At 39.7% G+C, this 21,278-nt stretch overlaps 1 protein-coding gene across 3 annotated transcripts in view; it reads right to left on the reverse strand.

Moving 5' to 3' along the window:
- LOC130909335 (myoferlin-like) overlaps positions 1-21,278 on the reverse strand; it is a 36,558-nt gene that overhangs the window by 4,613 nt on the left and 10,667 nt on the right. For 2 of the 3 annotated variants that reach the window (XM_057825667.1, XM_057825666.1), the window contains 39 exons: positions 19,524-19,632; positions 19,354-19,447; positions 19,122-19,276; positions 18,915-19,043; positions 18,782-18,844; positions 18,640-18,690; positions 18,498-18,528; positions 16,997-17,112; positions 16,793-16,919; positions 16,614-16,717; positions 16,463-16,531; positions 16,341-16,384; positions 15,708-15,790; positions 15,495-15,533; positions 13,696-13,820; positions 13,508-13,621; positions 13,245-13,422; positions 13,046-13,170; positions 12,857-12,966; positions 12,566-12,758; positions 12,280-12,435; positions 12,072-12,203; positions 11,777-11,940; positions 8,616-8,730; positions 8,295-8,397; positions 7,881-8,023; positions 7,632-7,802; positions 7,379-7,472; positions 7,226-7,303; positions 6,957-7,138; positions 6,722-6,880; positions 6,549-6,650; positions 6,324-6,485; positions 4,635-4,800; positions 4,404-4,480; positions 3,725-3,736; positions 3,554-3,652; positions 2,590-2,718; positions 48-203 (listed from right to left, as the gene is read on the reverse strand). In XM_057825667.1, coding sequence (XP_057681650.1) covers positions 48-203; positions 2,590-2,718; positions 3,554-3,652; positions 3,725-3,736; positions 4,404-4,480; positions 4,635-4,800; positions 6,324-6,485; positions 6,549-6,650; positions 6,722-6,880; positions 6,957-7,138; positions 7,226-7,303; positions 7,379-7,472; positions 7,632-7,802; positions 7,881-8,023; positions 8,295-8,397; positions 8,616-8,730; positions 11,777-11,940; positions 12,072-12,203; positions 12,280-12,435; positions 12,566-12,758; positions 12,857-12,966; positions 13,046-13,170; positions 13,245-13,422; positions 13,508-13,621; positions 13,696-13,820; positions 15,495-15,533; positions 15,708-15,790; positions 16,341-16,384; positions 16,463-16,531; positions 16,614-16,717; positions 16,793-16,919; positions 16,997-17,112; positions 18,498-18,528; positions 18,640-18,690; positions 18,782-18,844; positions 18,915-19,043; positions 19,122-19,276; positions 19,354-19,447; positions 19,524-19,632 — 4,459 coding nt within the window. The remainder of the gene's footprint in view (positions 1-47; positions 204-2,589; positions 2,719-3,553; positions 3,653-3,724; positions 3,737-4,403; positions 4,481-4,634; positions 4,801-6,323; positions 6,486-6,548; positions 6,651-6,721; positions 6,881-6,956; positions 7,139-7,225; positions 7,304-7,378; positions 7,473-7,631; positions 7,803-7,880; positions 8,024-8,294; positions 8,398-8,615; positions 8,731-11,776; positions 11,941-12,071; positions 12,204-12,279; positions 12,436-12,565; positions 12,759-12,856; positions 12,967-13,045; positions 13,171-13,244; positions 13,423-13,507; positions 13,622-13,695; positions 13,821-15,494; positions 15,534-15,707; positions 15,791-16,340; positions 16,385-16,462; positions 16,532-16,613; positions 16,718-16,792; positions 16,920-16,996; positions 17,113-18,497; positions 18,529-18,639; positions 18,691-18,781; positions 18,845-18,914; positions 19,044-19,121; positions 19,277-19,353; positions 19,448-19,523; positions 19,633-21,278) is intronic. The other variant, XM_057825668.1, reaches the window with a different exon arrangement.

Consider the following 21,278-nt stretch of genomic DNA (forward strand, 5'->3'; position numbering starts at 1 on the left):
AGAATAACAAAAAAAATAAAAGGATTATATTGGCAATTTATCCTCACTCTGCCGTTATTGTCTTTCGGTTGCAGATCGATGGCTCGGACCACATAAATCCTGACCAGACACTCCTGAGGTCCACTATCTGGCAGCTCTCGGAATTGTCTTGGAGGAGCGCTGACACCTGGGTCATCTGGCAGGGGGTACACTTTAAACGAGCCCTGCATATATAAACCCAAAAACACTTCACAATTTACAACCTTCTAAGCCAGGGGTATCCAAACCAGTCCTCGAGGGCCGCTGTGGGTCATGGTTTTTGTTCATACCGATCAAGCACAGACCACCAATGTTGTTTCTACTAAAACAAGCAGCACCCGACTCCAATCAACTGATTACACTTATAAAACACCATATTGGTGACAAGATGTGGTCTTGTTTTGTTGGAATGAAATCCTGCGGCCCTATGTGGAATAGTTTGGAGACCACTGATCTAAGCCATTATAAATATGATCGTGTCCAGGTACTCGCTCCACCCCATCAAAATTTGTATTATCCAGCTAAGATAGCATCAACCAGCAATGATTCTATGGTGAATAATGCTGCTTGGCACTGAAACTAGTCCTACTCCTGGATCAGAATGAAAAGGCTTGTCCAAGTCCATCATTGGTTAGCACTTTTTGCAGTGGTGGAATGTAACGAAATACCGTATTGGCCCGAATATAAGACGGCCCTGATTATAAGACTTTCAAGTCTTTCAAGACTCAAGTTTGAAAAAAGACTTTTTGAACACTAAATTAATTTTTATAGAGAAAATAATTACAGTACATCTGAAACAAATGATTATAACATATTTGAGAGAAAAAGCATGTTATTTTGCCACATTTAATTATGTAAACTAAAGTGCAATCACATTCGTAAATGAATGGCTTCTGGTTTTTGAATGTAAATAAACCAATCTACTGTGATAAAACAACAATTGCAATAACTGCATTAACCATCAGAGCGAAGTCTAACTGTAACTGTAGTCTTGAAACAAATCTGAATAAGGAAAAACATTGCAATAAAATAATGCAAACTGGTTAAACTTGAGAGTAGCAGAGATCTGTCATGAGTCATGACAGAACATCGCTTCAATGATATTTGGCGCCATCCAGCATCATGAATGGGTATAATGTCTAGACCGCGAATATAAGATGACCCCCACTTTTTCAGTCTTATTTCAATGCAAAAAAACACTGTCATATTCGGGCCAATACACGGCCAGACTGTTCCCCCTGTGTTTTTCATACACTGAGAGAATAGTCTAGGACCCAGCCCACTTGCCTCTCGAGCAAGTACAAAATCAATCGACAAATCAGATTTTTTTATTTGCATGACGTGTTCTTAATGAGCAACGTCACTCTTCCGCGTTGGAAGTCGTCTCCACAACAACACAGATGGCAAACAGGAGAGCCGAGAATATGTTCCAATCCACGGTAATATCAGTTGTAAATGACCAAAAACACATCGACACAAGTCATTGACAACAGTCTGTCTCGCGCTAGCCATGTCGAATAAACTCCGCTCTCTTCGTATGTTTATATTTTATCCGCTTAATGGTGGCCAGACTCAATAGCTGGAACAGCGGTGAGTCTGGAGTACCAGGCTACCAATACGGTAATAGTACTTTGTTACTGTACTTTAGTACATTTTGTGTATCTATACTTTACTTGAGTATATTTTCATGAAGTGGTACTTTTTCCTTCACTACATTTTACACTAGTATCAGTACTTTTTACTCCACTACTTTTCAAATTGTTGCCTGCGTTACACGTTACTTTTGTATTTTCCTCATTGTGAACTGATAGTATCGTTTTCATGCCTCCGGCGCAATCAATAAGCCCCTTGCAACTATACCGTAATTGAGCACTAGAGGCAGCAACAAGAGCACAAGCAAGATTAGGCAGGTGAACAAGATATTGACAAATAAACACCAACAGTGAGAGGAGCGTGCCTTCAGATGGGCGCTGCAAAATCTTGGATAGTAGGTCGCTGTATGCATCTAACTGTTGCTTTTAATCCGCCATTAAGCTAAATTTTTGAGTTTTTTTTTTTTTTTTTTTTTTAGCTTGTTAAGCTTCTGTTTGCAGTGCAGTCAATTCTATTGCTTATTTTTCCATTCTGCACAGATGTAAACATAATTGCGCAGTCAACGAATTTTCTGGTTCTTTCAGTATTGGCTCAGGTCTCAATTTTATACATCGGGAGAAATACTTGCAAAGTAAATTTTAAAGCAAGTACTTTGGTACTTTTACTTGAGTATTTTTTTCAAAGATCCTTGCACTTTTACAAAGTATTTTTTACCCCTGTATCTGTATTTTTACTTAGTAAAAAAGGAGTACTTCGTCCACCACAGGCTTTTTTTTACCAAAACACACACGTCTCTTAATACATTTCCTCTGAGGAAATCTGTCCACAAACTGAGCAGAAAAGTTTCTCACCAATGTGGGTTCTTATGTGACATATAAAGCTATCCTTTTCTAAAAAAAACTATGACCACAAACTAAAAGGGGGGGGGGTTTATCGCATGTAACTAATATAAATGTGCTTGTGATAGTGTCAAAGTACCTTGAACTCTCCGACGACACTCGGGTCATCATCGCCATCCTCGTTTTTGCCTCGCTGTAGTTTAAAGGTGCTGCAGAAATCTGTCAGCCCTTCAAATTGTGTTATGTCTTCCAGTTCGCGGTCATACACCTGAGGGAACAAATGAGATTAAAGACAAGGGCTGACTAGTCAAGAAGTCCTCTAATATTCTATCCCTCCTAACGCGTCAAAACTAGAGGTCGACCGATGGATCTTCCGGCCAATATATATATGGACATTATTCCATCAATAGCCATCGGCTGGTTAACAAAAAAATATGCCCATAATTAAGGATTTTGATCATATATCTGTGTGGCCAACCATGGCCACCGCTGACTGACAGCCAGACCCCGGAAGGACCCTGCAGCAGCTTGAAGACAGGATGCTACATAAAGCTTCAGGCTAGCCTGTTTTGTAAATATTGTAAGATTTTTTTTTTTTAATCTTGAAGGAGAGAATATGCAATGTTGCTTTATCCTTTTAAGGTGTTTACAGAGTAATCCTGACACTCTAAATGTAACTCGTAGCATTAGCATAGCATTCGCGTAAGCTTTAGCATGGCTAGCATCCTCTTAAACTCACTTGTTTACATCTCGTCGTGACATCCTGGTGGGTTTATTTAAAAATGATGTACTGTACTGTTCTTGCTGAGTGTGTATAATCATAAAAATGTGCTGCGTTCGTTGGTTTCGTAGCACTAGACCAAATTAATCCTTTAAGTCTCAGGTCATCATTGTAAATCTGAAACTGTTGAAGCATTTTTTTTTTTTTTTTTAATTCCCTCAAATTTCTGCCTATAAAATCGCCCTTTGATATTGGCAATCGGCTGAAATGTATTTTTTTAGATATCGATATTTGAAAATCCCATAACGGTCGACCTCAAGTCAAAACCAAAGCAATAGAAACACTCATGAATAAAATTGTGTACTTTGTACGTATATCTTACTTTGAGAGTGTCATATCCTTTCTTGAGGTAAGGTCCACATTTTTCATGCTCTCCCACCGAAACATAGAATTTACTCCACCAATCCACCGTTTGCTTTTCCTAGAAATTGGATTCCAAACGTTTTACCGTCACTTCATTCTCAGTTTAAATATCAACCAACTTGCGACTTACCTTCTCTACACTCTGTGCAGACACATCACGCATTGGGAAGTCATAAGGAGAGATAAATTAATGATTAGAAAAACATTTTTGGTAAGAAAAAAAATTGAGGACTGATTGTTCCCCCTATTTTGGGCCACTAGAGGAGGCTACAACAGCGGTTTTGTATCACAGCACTTTGATGACTTATTAAAAACCGTATCAACCATGTTGAACAAAACCAATTTTTTTCCAGCCAAATATTTTTCTCAGTGTGCTCCTGATACAAATGTCAAAGCCTACTAGCCTTGTGCACTGCAGCCCATGGTTACATTCGTCTCCTCCATTAGTTCAGTGTTCATTAGATCATATAATAAATAAATGAACAAAACATGTATCAATTTCAGCATAGCTTAATAGCCTTGTGACGTCGTTAGATCTGTGGTTGATCAGCCTTCTAGTGTTATTAGTCTCCAGCTTTGTGAGAGAGCGTTAGCAATAACATTAACCATACATACAAAGTAGGAGGTAGGGGGAGTCATTTTGTTGACAGCAGCTGACATGCTGCACATGAACTGCAAGCCAGAGTGACACCATTTGTCAAATTTGACTCCAAAGGCCAAATTGTGACTTTTTAGTATTTAACAAAAATTTTAAAAATCAATTGAGTTATTAGAACATCTGAAAATATTTTTGAGGAGCGGTTATTCACCTGAGTTTCTAATAGTAATGTCGTTTCTTCCATGTTGATAGAGATGTGTCTGGAATGAGTCGTTGCCATGAGGGCCACTGCAAGAGTACAAAATGAAAACTGTTTAGGATGCATATTCTATTAAGGACATCAGTTATAGCATTTGGGACTGGCTATGTTGACCACCATTGGTATTTTGTTCTGTTGTTAAGTCAAAAAATCTCAATTATTGATGTTATTTTGTGTTCTTACTTTTGGAAGCCATAGCCCCCTCGGCCTTGATGACATAGGGGTCGCAACGAAACTGCTCCAAAGAGGTGATGGTGCATTGGCCCACCACCGGTTTCCTGCCGAATGGACGGTGGTCAATCACCTTCAGCACAATTGGAGGAGCGTACATCTCATCCTTTGGTAGGAGCTGAAGTGTTGACAGGAAGACATATGAAACAAGCTCATACATGTTTTTGGTAATTATATTCAGATTTTGTTCATCGATAGACCACTATAAAAGCTGATCCATAGGGGGCCTACTTTTAAAAACTTAAAATTCAAAATATTTTTAAAACTAAAGCTGCTAGCAACCTAAAACCAAAACAGGCACCTCCCTCAGGTATATACTATTCTCCATGAGCAGCAACATTTAAAAAAAACTCAAAGTCGTTCCCAAATAAAATCCTGATTTTTTTATACAAGTATTAAGAAACTTAAAATGTCTATAAAATTCTCAAATTTTACGCTCGATGCACAAAAACAAAATAAAACCAAAAAAATTACCAAATGCAGAGATAATCACCTTTATTTTCAGGATCAATAGCAAAATTTAACATATCATATAAGTTTGTGCCCAAAATGGCAACTTAATTGTTTCTTATTTAATGCAAGTTTTCAACAACTTATAAATCACTCAATTTTCGCATCAGAAACGTAATACTTGAGGAAAGCGTGCAGAATCTTACTTATACCCAACATAATTAAAATTAGCATTTTTCTATACACAATCACAACTTACTTAGGTTGAATTCCGATGTTACTATTGCCTCAGCACGTCTTGCCAACTATCTGTCTTTTTAGATTGAAATGTTACATAAAACACGTAAAAGGCAAATTTTTTTGTATGGATGCAGAAAAGTCTAAATTACTACTTCTTTGCCAAAAAACGGGAGTTTGGTCGAAAACTACCTGATCATTTGACTGTAAAGTTACGCTACTGTGTATGGATACAACGTGGCGGCCATCACAAAACAAAGATCTTTTTAAGTTGAAAATTCTTGTAAATAAATGCGTACATCCCAGAATTTCTATAGATAGTATCATAGAACAGTCTAGATTCTTGGTTAAAAGAAAAAATACGGGCAGTTATCATTCATTTTACATAAATATTTCAAGCTCCAGTTACGCTAGTTTTTTTCCATACATTTTTTTCACGTTTCAAAGTGCATGCATAGGGATATTTTATACGATATCCATTTTGAATCCTCGACTAAATCACTGGAGACACTCATGCCCGCTTGTATGGAGTAAAGCATTCGCCCTTTTTCCACCTAAACCTGGCGTTGGAACACAGCATATGTGTGAGTTCATCATAGCGAAAACCAAACACTCTGCCTGGGTCGGCCCCCAACTGGAAGGCGTGGCGCAATGTTTGTCGGAGCAGTCTTGTCAACTGATGGTGAAGTCTATGGTTCATCGTTGACTAACAATATGAAAGCTGGAAACACTGGTTTTGTGTTTTTTGCCAAATAAATATTAGTGTGAATGTGATAGTAAGCAGGTTTTGTTTTAAAATTAGATTGCTGTAATGTTTTGTTGCAGAATGAACTGGTTAACCGCAAAGCTAAGTGTGTGGAGACTCATTTCCTTTTTAGTGAGCTAAATGTCTTTCAGTTGCTGACTGGCATGGGAAAATGTTAAATTTTAAGATTGTCTGTGATTGTTCTTTACCACTTTGATGAAGAGGACCGAACTGGGGAAGTTGGGGCTTTTTTTCATGTTCCTGATGACTGCAGATTCCACCCTCTGTCCGCCACACTCCACCACTAGACTGGGTGAGGACACTGTTGCCAGCTGATATGGCTTCATGTTTCTCAGACCCCATGCTAGAATCTGGATGCAACAATTTAGAGATGTGATTAAAGGTTTCAGACAAGCAAACAGAAAAGATATTACCTCAACTGCAGTGAGCTGCACAATGGGTCTGATTCCCTGTGGAACCATGTAGAGGTTCTCTGCCCTCTTTGGGGGAACCAGTGGAAGATCAGACTCTCCTGACTGTAGAAACAAAGCAAATATGGTGTATTTGTACTCAAACATAATCTCTATACTCTTTTTAGATAGCAGACCTTATCTTTAAGGATAAGTTCAGCGGCAATCAGCGCCTCCCCTTCCTCGCGCCCCCTTTGCATGATGGGATGCCAAAGCAGTTTGGGTGTCTGATCCATGCTAGCGTTCATCTTCACCAGTGGAACGCAAACACACCGACCCAGCAGCTCGTCCTTGCCCTGGACAGTAAAGTTATTTTCTCAGACAATTTTCTCATAGTGGATTTACTCAATGGCTCCTTGCTTCTAGCGTTACCACTTGGTCATGGTCGTAGAATTCTATGACCACATCAGGGGGATGTTGTGCAAGAGCGTGCGGGTCCCCGTAAATTTCCACATGGTTAAAAATCAGAGTCTGGTCCCAGGTTGGGTTTAATGTCGCACGCAACTTCTCTGTTGTCTTACTTAAATGTAGAAAGGAGACGTGGGCGTAGGGATCTGTGCACCAAACACACAAAACAAACTTTATTTTTATTTTGCCCAAAATAACAAAAAAAATCCTTTTACCACTAGTGGCCAACATACCAGAAAAACTGTCTTTATCCATAGATGTCATGTTTCTTGCCTGGTAGACATAAACACGGAGGTGATACATACATGACCCTGAATAGTACGGAAGGAACACCATCATGAGGGGAGTCATCGCTATTTATATTAACACTCATAGTAATCACTCACTGTCTAAAGAGCAGGACACAGTGGGTGTGTTAGCACCAAACATCTTAGTGACATCACCCTTGGAGCTTTTCTCTTTCTCCTCCGTATCAACACCCTGTTGTTAAGTAAATCAACATACAGCTTAAAGACTACTGAGGGAAGTGGCACTGTTAAAACCAAATGCATAAGTAAATATTTAATACCAAAACTGGTTCAGGAATTGATACTACTTTCATCTTTCTTCAGATTAAGAATAAAACAGATTTCCACACACCAGTGCACCCTCCAGTTTGAAGATGGCCGATGCTCCCAAGCGGTCTTCTGGCGCCATCTTTCTCCTCCACCTCCTCCGACGAAACGTATCTGACGACCGTTCCTTCCTGTGGAACTTCCAGCCGATCAGTGACGAAAATTCCCAACCCTCCGGATCTCCTTGGTCCCGCTTCTGTTTACAAAATTACAAGTTCAGAGTATGTTTGTAAGACCTAAAAAACAATTTGAAGATAGCTAATAAGATGCTTACCTCCACAGCTGTGCCTGCAGGAAGTGCGGCTCTCTTGCGAGGTCGAACTAGACGTCTCCTACGGTGGACGTGGTACACCTTCTCTGCTGGCACCCATGACCGAGGCTTGTCATCTGGTGGAATGGTCAGTCCATATTCCCATCCTGTGGTAAACATATTTCCCATTAGTTTACCATCAGTAAGGCCTTATCTCCTGCCCTAAAAACTATTGAGCACACATATTGATTCCAATCAGCTCTAGATTATGATCATGGCACAATTGCATATCGATATGTTGCATTAGTTTAATTACTGATTGTTTGTAAAAATGCCACATGATAGAAGACATAATAAAAGTTAGATTGGGTTAGATAAACCCCCATAGAAGGTCTAAGTGGCAAATGTACAGCCTAACCACTGAATTAATGACAGTACCTTGATCATCCACAGCTCTGTTGTCATCAACTGTCCACTCATCCTCCCAGATCCAACCAGGGGGACAATCAAACTCCGATGGATTTCGGTTCTTCTCACCATTCTGTGAGACATTTCATTAGGTAGAAGAACATCGAGAAAATGAAATACAGTAAACTTCACAATGTGCTCAGATGCTCTTAGCTATTCTTGTTTTTTTATACTGTAGTAACACTTTTGCCAAATCCTCCATGTTTCACTAACACTTATGAGCACATGTATACGTATGCTTATGTTAGCTAGCACTTTACAGTACATAATGCATGTAAATGATTTTCTCACCACATCAGTGAAGGGCTCGGAGGCCGCTTTCCACTCTCCACCAGGGAAGCGCGTCTCATTTTGGAAAACCTCATCCATGAATTCAGTGTGTCCCGCATCCGCTTCAGTTAAGAGACTAACCACAGAGATCCCATTAGGTTCATGGTACCGTAAAACATCACCGCTAATGATAAAGCTCCAATGATAAAATTCGAGTAATTTAAGAGATTTACATGCGGAGTAACCAGAGAGAGTGATCAGAGAACATTAAATGCACATAAGGTAAATTCATTCAGTAGTACTGTACTCCTTTACAGCTTGAATAGTATTTTCTATATGCAAAACTGTGACGTTAGCAACTTAAAAATATTGTAAATTTAGGTCCGAGAGCGTTTAAAGCAAGGTCGTAGGTTTGGCCTCAACATTGATAGGGACGATATAACCTGCATGTACACTTTTTGCTCGGGACGGCGCGTTAATAAGACCCCACAGAGTGGGTGAATAGGGGTCAGGGCTACATTTCTCATGAATATGAATCTAATTAAATGATGGGCTAAATGATCAATGCAAAATATATCTGTATTGAATTATACCAACTTTCATATCAAGGGCGTAAGTTTGCATAGGGACAGTGGGGACATAACACTAGCAACTTTTCAGGATGCTCAAATTGTCCCACCAACTTTTAAGCAACCTTATTTGCATTATATAAAGAGTTCAGTTATATTAGTAATTTAGATCGTCTTCCCATATGTTGTAATGATTTAATAGACCCGACCATTATTAAGTGAATTATTTTCATTAGTGCTGCAACGATCAATCGATTAACTCGAGTATTCGATTAGAAAAAAAGATTCGGATTAAATTTTGCTGCTTCGAGTATTCGTTTATGTGGCGTTTTAATGGTTTCTTTTATAAGTGTTTGCATTTAGATTTATTGATTTGGGTGGATACACTGCCTTGTAGTCTGCCTCATTTTACATGGCTGAATCCAGATGCTCCCTGTTCAACCAACGTAAGCTATGTTTTTGTTTGAGATAGTTTTTTTTTTTTTAATGAATTCGTTATTTAGTTTTGAGGTATTTTTAGCCTATTTTTGTGGAGATATGAGTCTGAACCATTTGTTAAGAGCATTGTAAAAAAAAAAAAAAAAAAAAAAAAAAAGTTACCATTTTATAGCATTTAAACTAGCGGACTTCTGCTATGTAAGTTAGCCAATTGTTCTTTTGATGTACATACAGTGGGGAGAACAAGTATTTGATACACTGCCAAAGGGTTTTTCCATTGGCAGTGTATCAAATACTTGTTCTCCCCACTGTAGATCCTCATTTATTTATATTTTTATACCGTTTAAGGCTCAGCTCAGGTAATTTAATTTTTCATGTTCCTTATCCGATTACTCGATTATTCGAACTAATGATTCATCGATTAATCAACTACTAAAATAATCAATAGCTGCAGCCCTAATTTTCATTATGTTCAGACTTCCCTATCCCTTTTCACTTGCTGAATGTGCCGGTCCATTTTTCTCCCCCCTCAAACAAACGTTTGGTTGGCTGATGACTTAAAGCCCTCCACCACAAACACACACACTCACACAGCCCCAACAGATTCATATCGAACATGCCTCCGCCCACTTCAGAGAGAAAGTTTTTTTTCGGCCAGCAGCAGCCACTGTAAGTCATGTAAAAAGACGTCAATGTTGTGGAGGTAGGGGAAACACTCATTTTGCTACTGAAAGTCCGACCTGCATCAAAGTTAGCAAAACATTAAACTTGCTGACCTGCAAAACTACTGCGTTCAGGCCAACGTCCACAAGGAACAACGAAGTCAAGCTAGCCGTCCCTTATTTGGATCATTGTTTGCATTACATTACGGTAATATCATCCCTACCAATGTTGAGACCAAACCTAGACCTTAGTTTCATATGTATTGGTTCAGGTGATACACCGTTGCCTTAAAACCTTTGTTTTCAAAAACTACAACAGAAACAGTTTGAAAACTTCCAGAATGAATGTCTGGATTTAATTAGCAAGTTTATATTTCAATATTTGAACATAAATTATATAAAAAATACACAATAAATACAAACTTGTTAATAATCTCTTAACTATCCAGTAATGCAAAAAAATAAACATTTGTCTTAAGACCACTCAACATTGAGAAATTTATATATAATATATACATATATAAATTAAATAAAACTGAAAAAACAGTCAGGGAATAACAAAAACAAATAAAAATTCAGCCCTCCTTCAGGTAAGACACTATTGCTTTTGTCCACAAGCACAGCCAAACCCAACAAAAAAAAGAAAGCTTCTTTGGGCTGCTTTAAAACCACATAAATAAAAATGAAAATTGGGGAGAAAGGGATAAACCTCTGTTCACTACATTTCTCACAGCAGCTTCCTCCTCAAGTTTTTCAGGTTAGCAAATCCACACAGTTTAATGTTATGCTAACGCTGATGCAGGTTGGACTTTCAGTGACAAAATTAGTGGTGTGTCCCCCACCTCCACAACATTGGCGTCTTTTTACATTAATTGCAGTGGCTGCAGCTGCTGCTGGCGGGAAAAAAAAAAAAAAACTTCCAATATCCATCCTCTTCGAAGGGGGCGGAGGCGGCGGCATGTGGCTGGGGCTGTGAGTGTGTGTGTGTTGGGGGGTGTCAAGTCATCAGCCAAACAAACGTGCATTTGAGGGGAAAAATTGACTGGCACACCAGTGAAAAAGGGGTATATGCAAGTCTGAACATAATGAAAATAATTCACTTATTAATGGTATGGTCAATTCTATCCTTACAACATATGAGCAGACAATCTAAATTAAATATAGCTGAAGTCATTATAACTTGCAGATAAGGTTGCTTAAAAGTTGGTGGGGACAATTTGAGCATCCTGAAAAGTTGGTAGCGTTATGTCCCTACCATCCCTATGCAAACCTACACCCTTTGTTTAAAGTAACCCTTTCAGATCCTTGGCGGACCCTAGTATTTTCTCAATAAATCATCATCAGTAGCATGCTAGGAATGTGAGCAACTGACTCATTTCCTCTGGGTAGTCGTGAAAATGAACTATGTAAATAACCATCCAGAAAGGATTCATAATAAGCAATGTAAAATTTTCAGGGAGAACAAATGATGAAAGAATTTTGTGTGATATGTGTGGTCTGGAGTAAGACTCACGCTTTCTCTGGGTCAATAAACCAGTCTGACTCCCACTCCCATCCTCTGGGGGGCATGAAGTACTCCTTTTTCAGCTTTAGGTTGCCTGTTACGTCAGAGAATTTATGGCGCCCCACCAGTCCTGTGGTTCCCCACTTTCCAAACATACTGGCTTGGTTCTCGTACTGCAAAACCAAAGGACATGACGCTTAATTTTCATTAAAAAAAAAAAAAAACAATACTAGGCCAACAATGACCTTTCAGTCTTGTGCAATTTCTGTGTGCCAAGCTCTGACATTTATTTGAATGAACTCACCAGCTCTGCAAACACACTGAAGGTTCCCTCCGAGAAGGAGTTGAACTTCTTTTCATGTGCAGACAAACCCAGCCACATGTTGACTCTGATCTGAACAGGCACCTTCAATCCTTTGTTTTTGTCCATTGGGTACTGAACATGACAGCCAATTAGACTTCAATGAACAAGACATAGCAAAGCTTTGCTAAAAATTCAGATTTATCTGTACCTTTAAAAAGATGTTGCGGGTTTTGCCACAGTATTGCCCACAAGCCTCCTCACTATATGTGGAATAGAGGATTTGGTGGGCCGGTATGCGTGTGTACGCTACCCTCCTTTCACCACGAAGCATCCAAATGATTACATCGGGCATGCTGTTCTGGGGCTGAAAGTACATGAACCATATTACAGTGAAGAATCATCCATTAAAGTCGCAAATAAGAAGGGTCAGTTCTGTTAATTCACACAGTTTTGTGAAATACAGGGTGCGCTGGCAGTGAAAGATCACTTTTCACCTCTTCGGCAAGCATTGCGAGTTTGTCCACCCATGACTCAATGTCGGCCATAGTGTCAGGGAGGTCTTGGGCTTCCTCTCTCATGCGTCTGGCCGCTTGGTTGATGCTTTTCAAGCCACTGTCTCGAAGCTTCTTGAGCTGGATGTCCAGGGAAGTCAAATTGGAGCGGCCCTCCAGCTCTGGTGTTGGGAAACTGGAGAAAGGACACAATGAGGGACTACAGTTCTGCAAATGGTTCACCAACCAGATATTTATTTGGTGTGCCTGCTGCATGATTCTTCTTTAACTTACTTTTCTAGGTCTTCAATTAGCTGACTTAGCAACTTCACCCACACCGCAGTTAGTTGGTTGTCGGGCGCTTTAGCTGACACAGCCGTTCGAAAGAGTTCAAGGTTAGATTGCTTTAACAAAGAAAAACATCTCAGGGTCAGTCATTGTATTGCACAAAAAAAAAAAATCAACAGTAGAATTGACTATTACCAATCGGTGAAGGATGTACATGATGATATTGACTGTGTCCATGCGGTGGCTTATGTCCTCCCAGAATGAGGTGACCACAACGACTGGCTTGGTAGCCGCCCACGGCAGGTAATAATAGTGGTTACCTTAAAATATGACATGCTGTTAAAAATACTTCCCCAGCCTTTTAGCCAATCACAATCCAAATTGGATCACTCACCATCAAACACAGCACAGCTATACTGTGTGGTAGAGGCCAGTGGTTTGCAGGTGGTGTCAAGTTTGTTACCGTAGTTACCGATGCTGACTTCAAACTGGATCGGCTCCCCTGGTTCCTGTATCATTGAGGCACTGTGGAAGACTGCACAGAGACAGTACTTTCTTCTCCTTTGGTACTTCTAATGCAAGAGATCAAAGGAAAAAAAAGACTGAGGACTTGAGGATTTGAGATGAAGTACCAGTTTAATTTTAATCAGTATGTACCTGCACTACCAAGATGTCATCACTAGGGATGCCGTCTACTGCTTTGTCAACTTTGCCCTCCAACTTGGTGGACATCTCAACAAGGACCCTCCCTCTGTAGGCTACTCCTTCACCCTTTTAGGAAAATTAACTGAATGTTGCGCTGAAGAAATAACCACACACCGCAAATTTGTATTTTTCACTATTACCTTCCCCAAATTCAGATCCTCGTAAGGATCCGGCAGTCCAGTGAACTCTCTGGGGCTACCATACAGGTTGATGTAGCAGGGACCAAAAACAGGCAGGAAACCAACCTCTGACTCTCCCGTTCCAGCTTCAAGCAGATTAGAACACAACTTAGAATTGTTTTTGACATTGTAGAGCTAAATGCCTCGATGTTAGTATGCAGGAAAGCTTTTGATCAGGCAATAGTGAAGAAGACACACATGCAGTACTGCACAATGATTTGAAGAAAAATTGTGTTGAACACTGCAATCAGGACGTACAAATAAAGCGCAGAGCTTAAAATTCAACATACAGCATAAGAATTACAGTGAACCCCTGTTTATCGCATAGGATATTCTAAAAAAAACTAATTGTTTTAAACAGAATATCCCTGTGGTGACAAGCAAGTCTGCTTGTGAGTGTCCCGGTGTCAGCAGTGGTTGACAGCAGAACCGGCATGGGTCTGCTCATTGTGTTCACAAGTTTTCTCTGTTTTTGAGAAAGTTATAGTAAGCATACTGCGAAACAGTGGCGGTTTTAGGGGTGGGGCCACAGGGGCAGTGGTCCCACCTCTTATTTGAATGGCCCCTGAAGTGCCCGTTCCCATTTCAGCACAAAGCATGGAAATTGGCGAATCCTTAGTTTCTGAAGTGAGAGAATGAGATGTTGTATCTAGAGTACGTTAAATATTAACGCTGCTTTTCGTATTTAAAATGGCTTTTCTGAAAAGTGATTAAACTTACTGTTCCATGTATGTATACACATAGCATGATTAAATACAAATTATTACAAACTTTACATTTCTGTGAAGTTGGCCCCCATCGGATGCAAATTGATGTAAAAATGTCAATAGTTTGTGCTATGTTTGTGCTATAAAAAGTTTTGTTTGTGCTGCTATCGTTTTTGCGATATTTACAATTCTTTTTATAGGTCAATCCGAGGTCAACCAGTCCCCCCATTTTGAATAAAAATGGATAAAAATAGTGTCAATCCTTTGTGCATCCGAGTGGGATAAGCCCGACTTCCTACCTTCCTCAAATGCAGCATTAGGATACAGAATGACTACGAGTGATATGATCACTCGAAATTAATATCTCAATATCTATGAAACGATAGCAGCACAAACGAAAATTTTTGCAGCACAAATGAATGGCACCATTGCGGTTCCGTTCCAAATTAAAAGCATAATATCTACAAAATCGTTGCAGCACAAACAAACATTTTTACAGTACAAAATAGCACAAACCAAGCACAAACAATTGACACCATTTTTAGCCATTTTTAGTCAAAATGGGGGGCTGGTTTACTTCAGATTGACCTCAATCAATATCTCAAAAACGATAGCAGCACAAACAAAAATTTGTACTGCAAACAAGCATATACGATTTACATCATCTTTATATAAATGTGCCTCTGATGGGGCGTGGGGCAAGTTCACTGAACTATACTGATGCGTCAAGCAAAGATTTTTTTACCGCCACATGCAGGATAATCTGCGTATTGCCTTGTTGACCAAAACAAACACTGAACAAGGATGTCAGCGACACTTGGCCCCTGAGGGTTATATGTGGGCCCGTTTCAGAAAAACCCTAGAACCGCCACTACCGTGAAACCATAATAAAAATGATCACCATAAATTGTACATTTTCACAATGTAGCATGAATTTACATGACTAAATTATATACAATATAACGGAGGATCACTGTACTTGAAAGTTTTGGATGCAAAAAAACTACAAATGATAGCACACATGCAACACAGCAAATTAAAGCACAGGTGAACCTTCAAATGATGACACTTCCGTATTTCCTGCATGTTCCTCTATTCCACGCGGGGGATAAAACAAACAACGAAAACAATATTTAGAAGTCAGTATCAAAAGTGAAACAATGGTTGGAACATGTTTTTCTTTTAACGTTATTAACATCCTCAATCCACATCTCATGTTAACTCAAGCTCTAGGTTTTTTTGTGTCAAATAAATGATTAACCCTACCTTCAATTTCTCCCCCAGAGGAGGCTATTTTGGCCAGGTTGAGGTATGTGGTGCCAACAGCATCATTCCCAGTCACGCGATCCCTGCAGTCACACATAACTCACATTCATTAACACACAGCTCAGCGCACACATTCATGTGGCAAAATAAACTCAGCCATAATGTGCACATCCCTGTGCTTTCCATCATTGTATGAAGCACACTCAGCCAGAAAATATGTTATTAATCAAAAGTAGGCATTTTTATTCCTATGGAAGTGAATTTTGTGCTACAGCTCTTGACTTGATGAGGTCATAATGTGACCAGCAGCAAAGTGTTTCGGACAGCTTTCAACAGCAAATCAGTCAAAGTTTTTCTAACACTTCCTCTTGCACCTATTTCCCTCCTGCCTTCCTGGACCGCCTTTATCAGACTCATTGTTCGTTCAGGAGTGTATCGTGATGAAAATGAGCAGGAAGGCTGTGCCAACTGGAGTTTGTTATTGTGAGGGAAGGGAGGAGCCAACCCAGTCTGACTCATTGGCCATACATGGCTGGTGATGGAGCACACAAACACTTTAAAGCTGACCACATCGCAGAAAGGAGTGCGTGCGTTTTTATGGTGCGCACACAAAGATAATTTTTTTCAACTTACCAATCAAACACTGTCAGTTTGACACGCTCACACATAGAGGGGAACTAAAACAGAAAGAACAACTGAAATATTCATCGCATTGGTCATGTGCAATAGGCAGTATTAAAATATCAATTAATCACCTTGACTTGTAGATTCAACACTTGGTTCCACTCTGGGTTTGCATTCTTCTCTATGATCTCAGTCCGTAGCTGAATGGACAAGAGTATTTATAATTATCTACACATTGTATAGTTGGTAGGAACACTGCTATGGAGATGAACGACTAGAAACCTTTTTGCCAGCGAAACGAGCTTCTAAGAAAGGATCCACCAGATTTTTCTTATTTTTATTTCCTCCAAACACCTCCTTCAGTGACTGGATGAATGCATCATCCACTAAAACAGAATCAATTTGCAATCTTAGTGCAGTCTAGGCATTTAATCTTATAACTTTCTGCAAGGTTGTCTTACTTTGCGGGATGTCTTCCGCCCTAAATACTTTCAGCGACAACGTGGCCCATCGTAACGTGACACCGGCTGGGAGCAGCAAGTTGCTTTCAATGTCATCTTGGTCGTCATTAGAGTCCCTCTTTTCTGACTGTGTGAGGATGGGGAAGAAGCGCGATAGTGTCGATTACACAATCCCTCAAACGCTGAGCAGGCTCCATTTCTTACCGGCTGCTCATCACCGATGCCCATCACAAAAAGACTGACTTTCAGGTAGCCTTTTGCTCCTGAGCTGGAGTCATCCGGATCATTCAGGAGCAACCACTTCCTCATGACACAGTGACCTACAGCGAGACAAAATTATAAACCAATAAATATTTCCTGATTGACTGCATAGACTGACAACTGTATGTTTTGTAAGAACCCAGTGCGCATGGGCTAAATTAATTTTTATACTTTGAAATAATATAGTGGTACCTCTACTTACGAATGTCTCTACATACAGATATTTCAGGTTAAGACACACCTCAACGGGAAAATATTGCCTCTTGTTACGAAAGAAATTTCAGGATACGAAAGGCAAAAATACACTAGGGCCATTACTTGCAACTAGTTTACTGAACGTAACGTACTTATAGCTACTCTGCCATTGACTATTGCCTGGCATTCCTGGCATCCAATTAGCTAAGAGGTACCTCTGCTGTATGTGTATGTGTGTATCCCAGCATCCTCTTCATTCGCCCCTAGTGTTCAGGCAGCTTTACATGAGTGTATTAAGTTTATTCTACTCTATTCTTTGATTTGACTCTGATTTTATGCTTATTGTGCAAAAATCTAATTGTAACATGTATTTGTTACATATTTTGATGCATTATGATGCATTATAAAAGATTTATGTCTGAAATTTGGAAGGCTTGGAACGGGTATTAGGGCATGGAAAATTCTGTGAGTAAAGACACTTTTAAGTTACGAAACTAATTCCAGGACCAATTAATTTCGTAAGTAGAGGTAACACTGTACATTGTTTGTTATACAAAAGCTATACCGTAATCTTCGGACTATAAGCCGCTACTTTTTTATCTCATTTTGAATCCTGGGGTTTATTGTCCAGTGCGGTGTATTTGTTGATTAATTGGGTTAATAGGTAACACTTTATTTGACAGCGGTGTCATAACACTGCCATAAGACCGTCAAAATTTTGACATGACACTATCATAGGCATTAATGTGAATGCATATGACAGATGTCATTAAGTGTCAGCCGACAAATTATGTCACTAACCAATTTATGTCCAGCTCGGATCTTTTACATCCATTCTAAAGTGGGATAATTCGCCGTATGACAAAATGATATCTATCATAGGTATTTATTAATGCTCATGACAGTCTTATGGCACCACTGTCAAATAAAGTTCTAGCAAATACCATAACTAGCAATTAATGAAACAACTGGAACAGTAACTGAAGAAATAATTAGCTCAGAACATTAATTTTGATTGTTATTTACAGCTATAGCAATGCAATGCATGCTAGGAGGCATGTTGGACGATAGCATAGGTTGACTGTCTCCCTCAAGGGTGCAGTGATGGCCAAACGTAGCTTCTTGAAGCAATGAAGCTTTGCAGTTAAGTGCGCCTTATAATACGAACATTATAGTACTCTAGAGTGTTTTGACTTTCACAACAAACGCAGGCAAGTAAATGGAAATGAGTTGTTTGTCACAAGCTTACCCGCTTCATCATACACATAGCCAACATCAAGCTGTGTGAGAAGACATGGAAAGATGAGTCAGACTACTGAAAAAAATGGTACACTTCAAACAAACGGGACATAAATGGACATATAGTAGTTACTATAAATACAAAAAGGTACCTTAAATTCTCCCATTAGACTGTCAGCCCTCAGGGAGTAGGAATTATAAACCTATAGGATACATGGAAAAATAGTTGACATCCGATTCAATAATTACCTGCCACAAAAGTATGGAACATTATGCTAATTTCAATGTACTCACCCAGAAATTGATGTTCTGTTCAAATAGTTCTGATGGAAGCATGTGGACATTATAGAAAAACATCTGTTATAAAGCAAAATGAGTTACCATTTGAGTTAAAAGAGGGACAAAAAAGAAAAAAAAAATTGTGTACCTCGTCAAAGAACGGGTTGTTTCCCCGCTTAATCCTCGTCCTATGGGTCTGTCCGCACACCTGCACTTTGACTACTGGCTTGATGTTGTTGCCTGGCAACTGACGGGCCTCGATGAGACGGATGCGGATCTGAAAGACCGACATCGCAATCCAGTGCGAGGGGGTTTGGAAAATCAGAAACCTAATTCACTCCAACGGTCGATCTACCTGGAAGTCTTGAGGTTTATTGACAAGCCGGTGTCGATTCTGCGACCTTGCAATTCGCCTGCGAATGCTCGCCGAATGACCCCCAGCGGAGGGAGTGGTCGCAGGACCACCCGGGACCCCGTCGGGTACCATCTCCTCACCTTGATCTCCACCACCTTAACAGTGTGGCGTGAAAACGGCCGCAGGTTAAGTCCTTTTGGGTTTTGCCATCACACAGAGTTGTTAAACATACCAGAATCCACAGTAGAATCACCATCATTGGATTCATCTGCATTGGAGTTAGCTTTGAGTGGAGGATCATAGCCAATGGTGAGGTTAACAGTCGCCTGCGAGGGAAAATCGGATTTTTATCTGAACCCGAAATGTTGTGATACGAAACCTAACATCGCAAAATGTACTTACACCAATATTGTGGCCACTCTCATCCACCAGAGGCACATTTTTGGACGGTAGTGATCGAAGTTGACCAGAGGCAAGCTCTCTTAAAGGAATTCTTGTTGAACCGATGAATCTGTCAGGAAACCATATCTTTAGTTGCCTGTGACACTGCTGAACTAATTTCCTGTGCTAAATAAATTCCAGCTCTCAGTCACAAATGTATGGGGCCCAATAGTCATAAATTGCTGCTTATGTGATGAAAAGCATCATATTCACAAAAAGGGGCAGATTGAGGTCACCACCCAGAGCTAACCTGTATTGGCAATGGCAACACTCATTATCCAAATTGAAATTCTTTGGAGACAACCTTTTAAATTAGAGATGTGACCGAAAATGTTCAGCTGAAAAAAGCTATATTGCAATTTCGGTTTTCGGTTAAAAGACCGAAAGTTTAGACTGAATAGTGTGAAGAACCGTCGTCCTTTTGTGATGACGTAATCAAAACACAGCAAGAAGCAACGCTGCTTCTCGTCCAGTGGTGGGTAGTAACACGTTACATTTACTCCGTTACATTTACTTGAGTAACTTTTTGAGAAAAATTATTTCTAAGAGTAGTTTTACTCAGCCATACTTTTTACTTTTACTTGAGTAGACTTGTGAAGAAACACTAATCTTAGTTCGCTACTTTGGTCTACACTAGAGTCCTTACATTTTTCATCTTTAGTCTACATATTGACTTTATTTTTGCCAGAGATTCCAACAGAGGCCGTCTCATTTTCACCAATGAGACGTCGCAACAAAAACCACATGCTCCATTATACCAATCAAAGGTAACAATTTTTTTTTCTCCACTAGAGGGCACTGATGCTCTTTGGACAGGTGATGTTTGTTTTCCACAAGAAAATTATATTTGATTTCAATCAAGGGGGAAAGAAATCAAAACATAGACTATCAAAACAATCTCAAAAGTACAGTAGATCAAAATACTGTATCAGCATAGTAATGTGGTCCCAAGAAACTAATGGTTGACGTTAACTCAATAAGGCACAAGATTAAACAGTTACTATAGACCCTACTCAAATGACGTCACAACCACGCCTCCGCGCCATATTGTCCGTCTACTCGTCATGTTGATGCATTACCGCTACGTAAATTCCTCCTATTATGGCGTGTTTTTCTGCTCGTTAACATTAATAATCAAAATGGTGAAGGCGTGTGTTGCGGTTGGCTGCAATAACAGAGAAGATAGACAGAGACTTGAACTTCTACCGTATTCCGAGAGACCCGGAGAGGAGAGCGAGATGGACTGCTGCAATTCGACGAGAAAACTGGGCTATAAACGATTACCACAGATTATGTAGTAGTCATTTTATATCTGGTAAGATGCATTTAATATATATTTAGAGGGTTTTGGGCTGACAACCACAATTAAGATCATTGCGAGGCTAATCGCCGACAACATACAGTTTCAAATTCAAGATGCTTATTTCTTCCACCATCATTACATTTTGAATAATATTTAGGTGGTACCAAGTGAAAGAAGCTGGCCTCGTCTACAGATCATCAGTTAAACAGGTGTGTCCAAACCTTTTGCAAAGGGGGCCAGATTTGGTGTGGTAAAAATGCGGGGGGATACCTTGGCTGATTTACATAGAACAATATATTTAAACAAATTTTAGCAAGCCCTTCTGTGTGTCACATTTGCTTTATTATAATTTTTAATTCATACTTTCAACAGCCTCGTCTTTGTGGCGTTCTCTTTCGACACTCGGGCTCTTG

The sequence above is a fragment of the Corythoichthys intestinalis genome, chromosome 21, assembly GCF_030265065.1.
Source record: "Corythoichthys intestinalis isolate RoL2023-P3 chromosome 21, ASM3026506v1, whole genome shotgun sequence".
NCBI classification, from domain to species: domain Eukaryota; kingdom Metazoa; phylum Chordata; class Actinopteri; order Syngnathiformes; family Syngnathidae; genus Corythoichthys; species Corythoichthys intestinalis.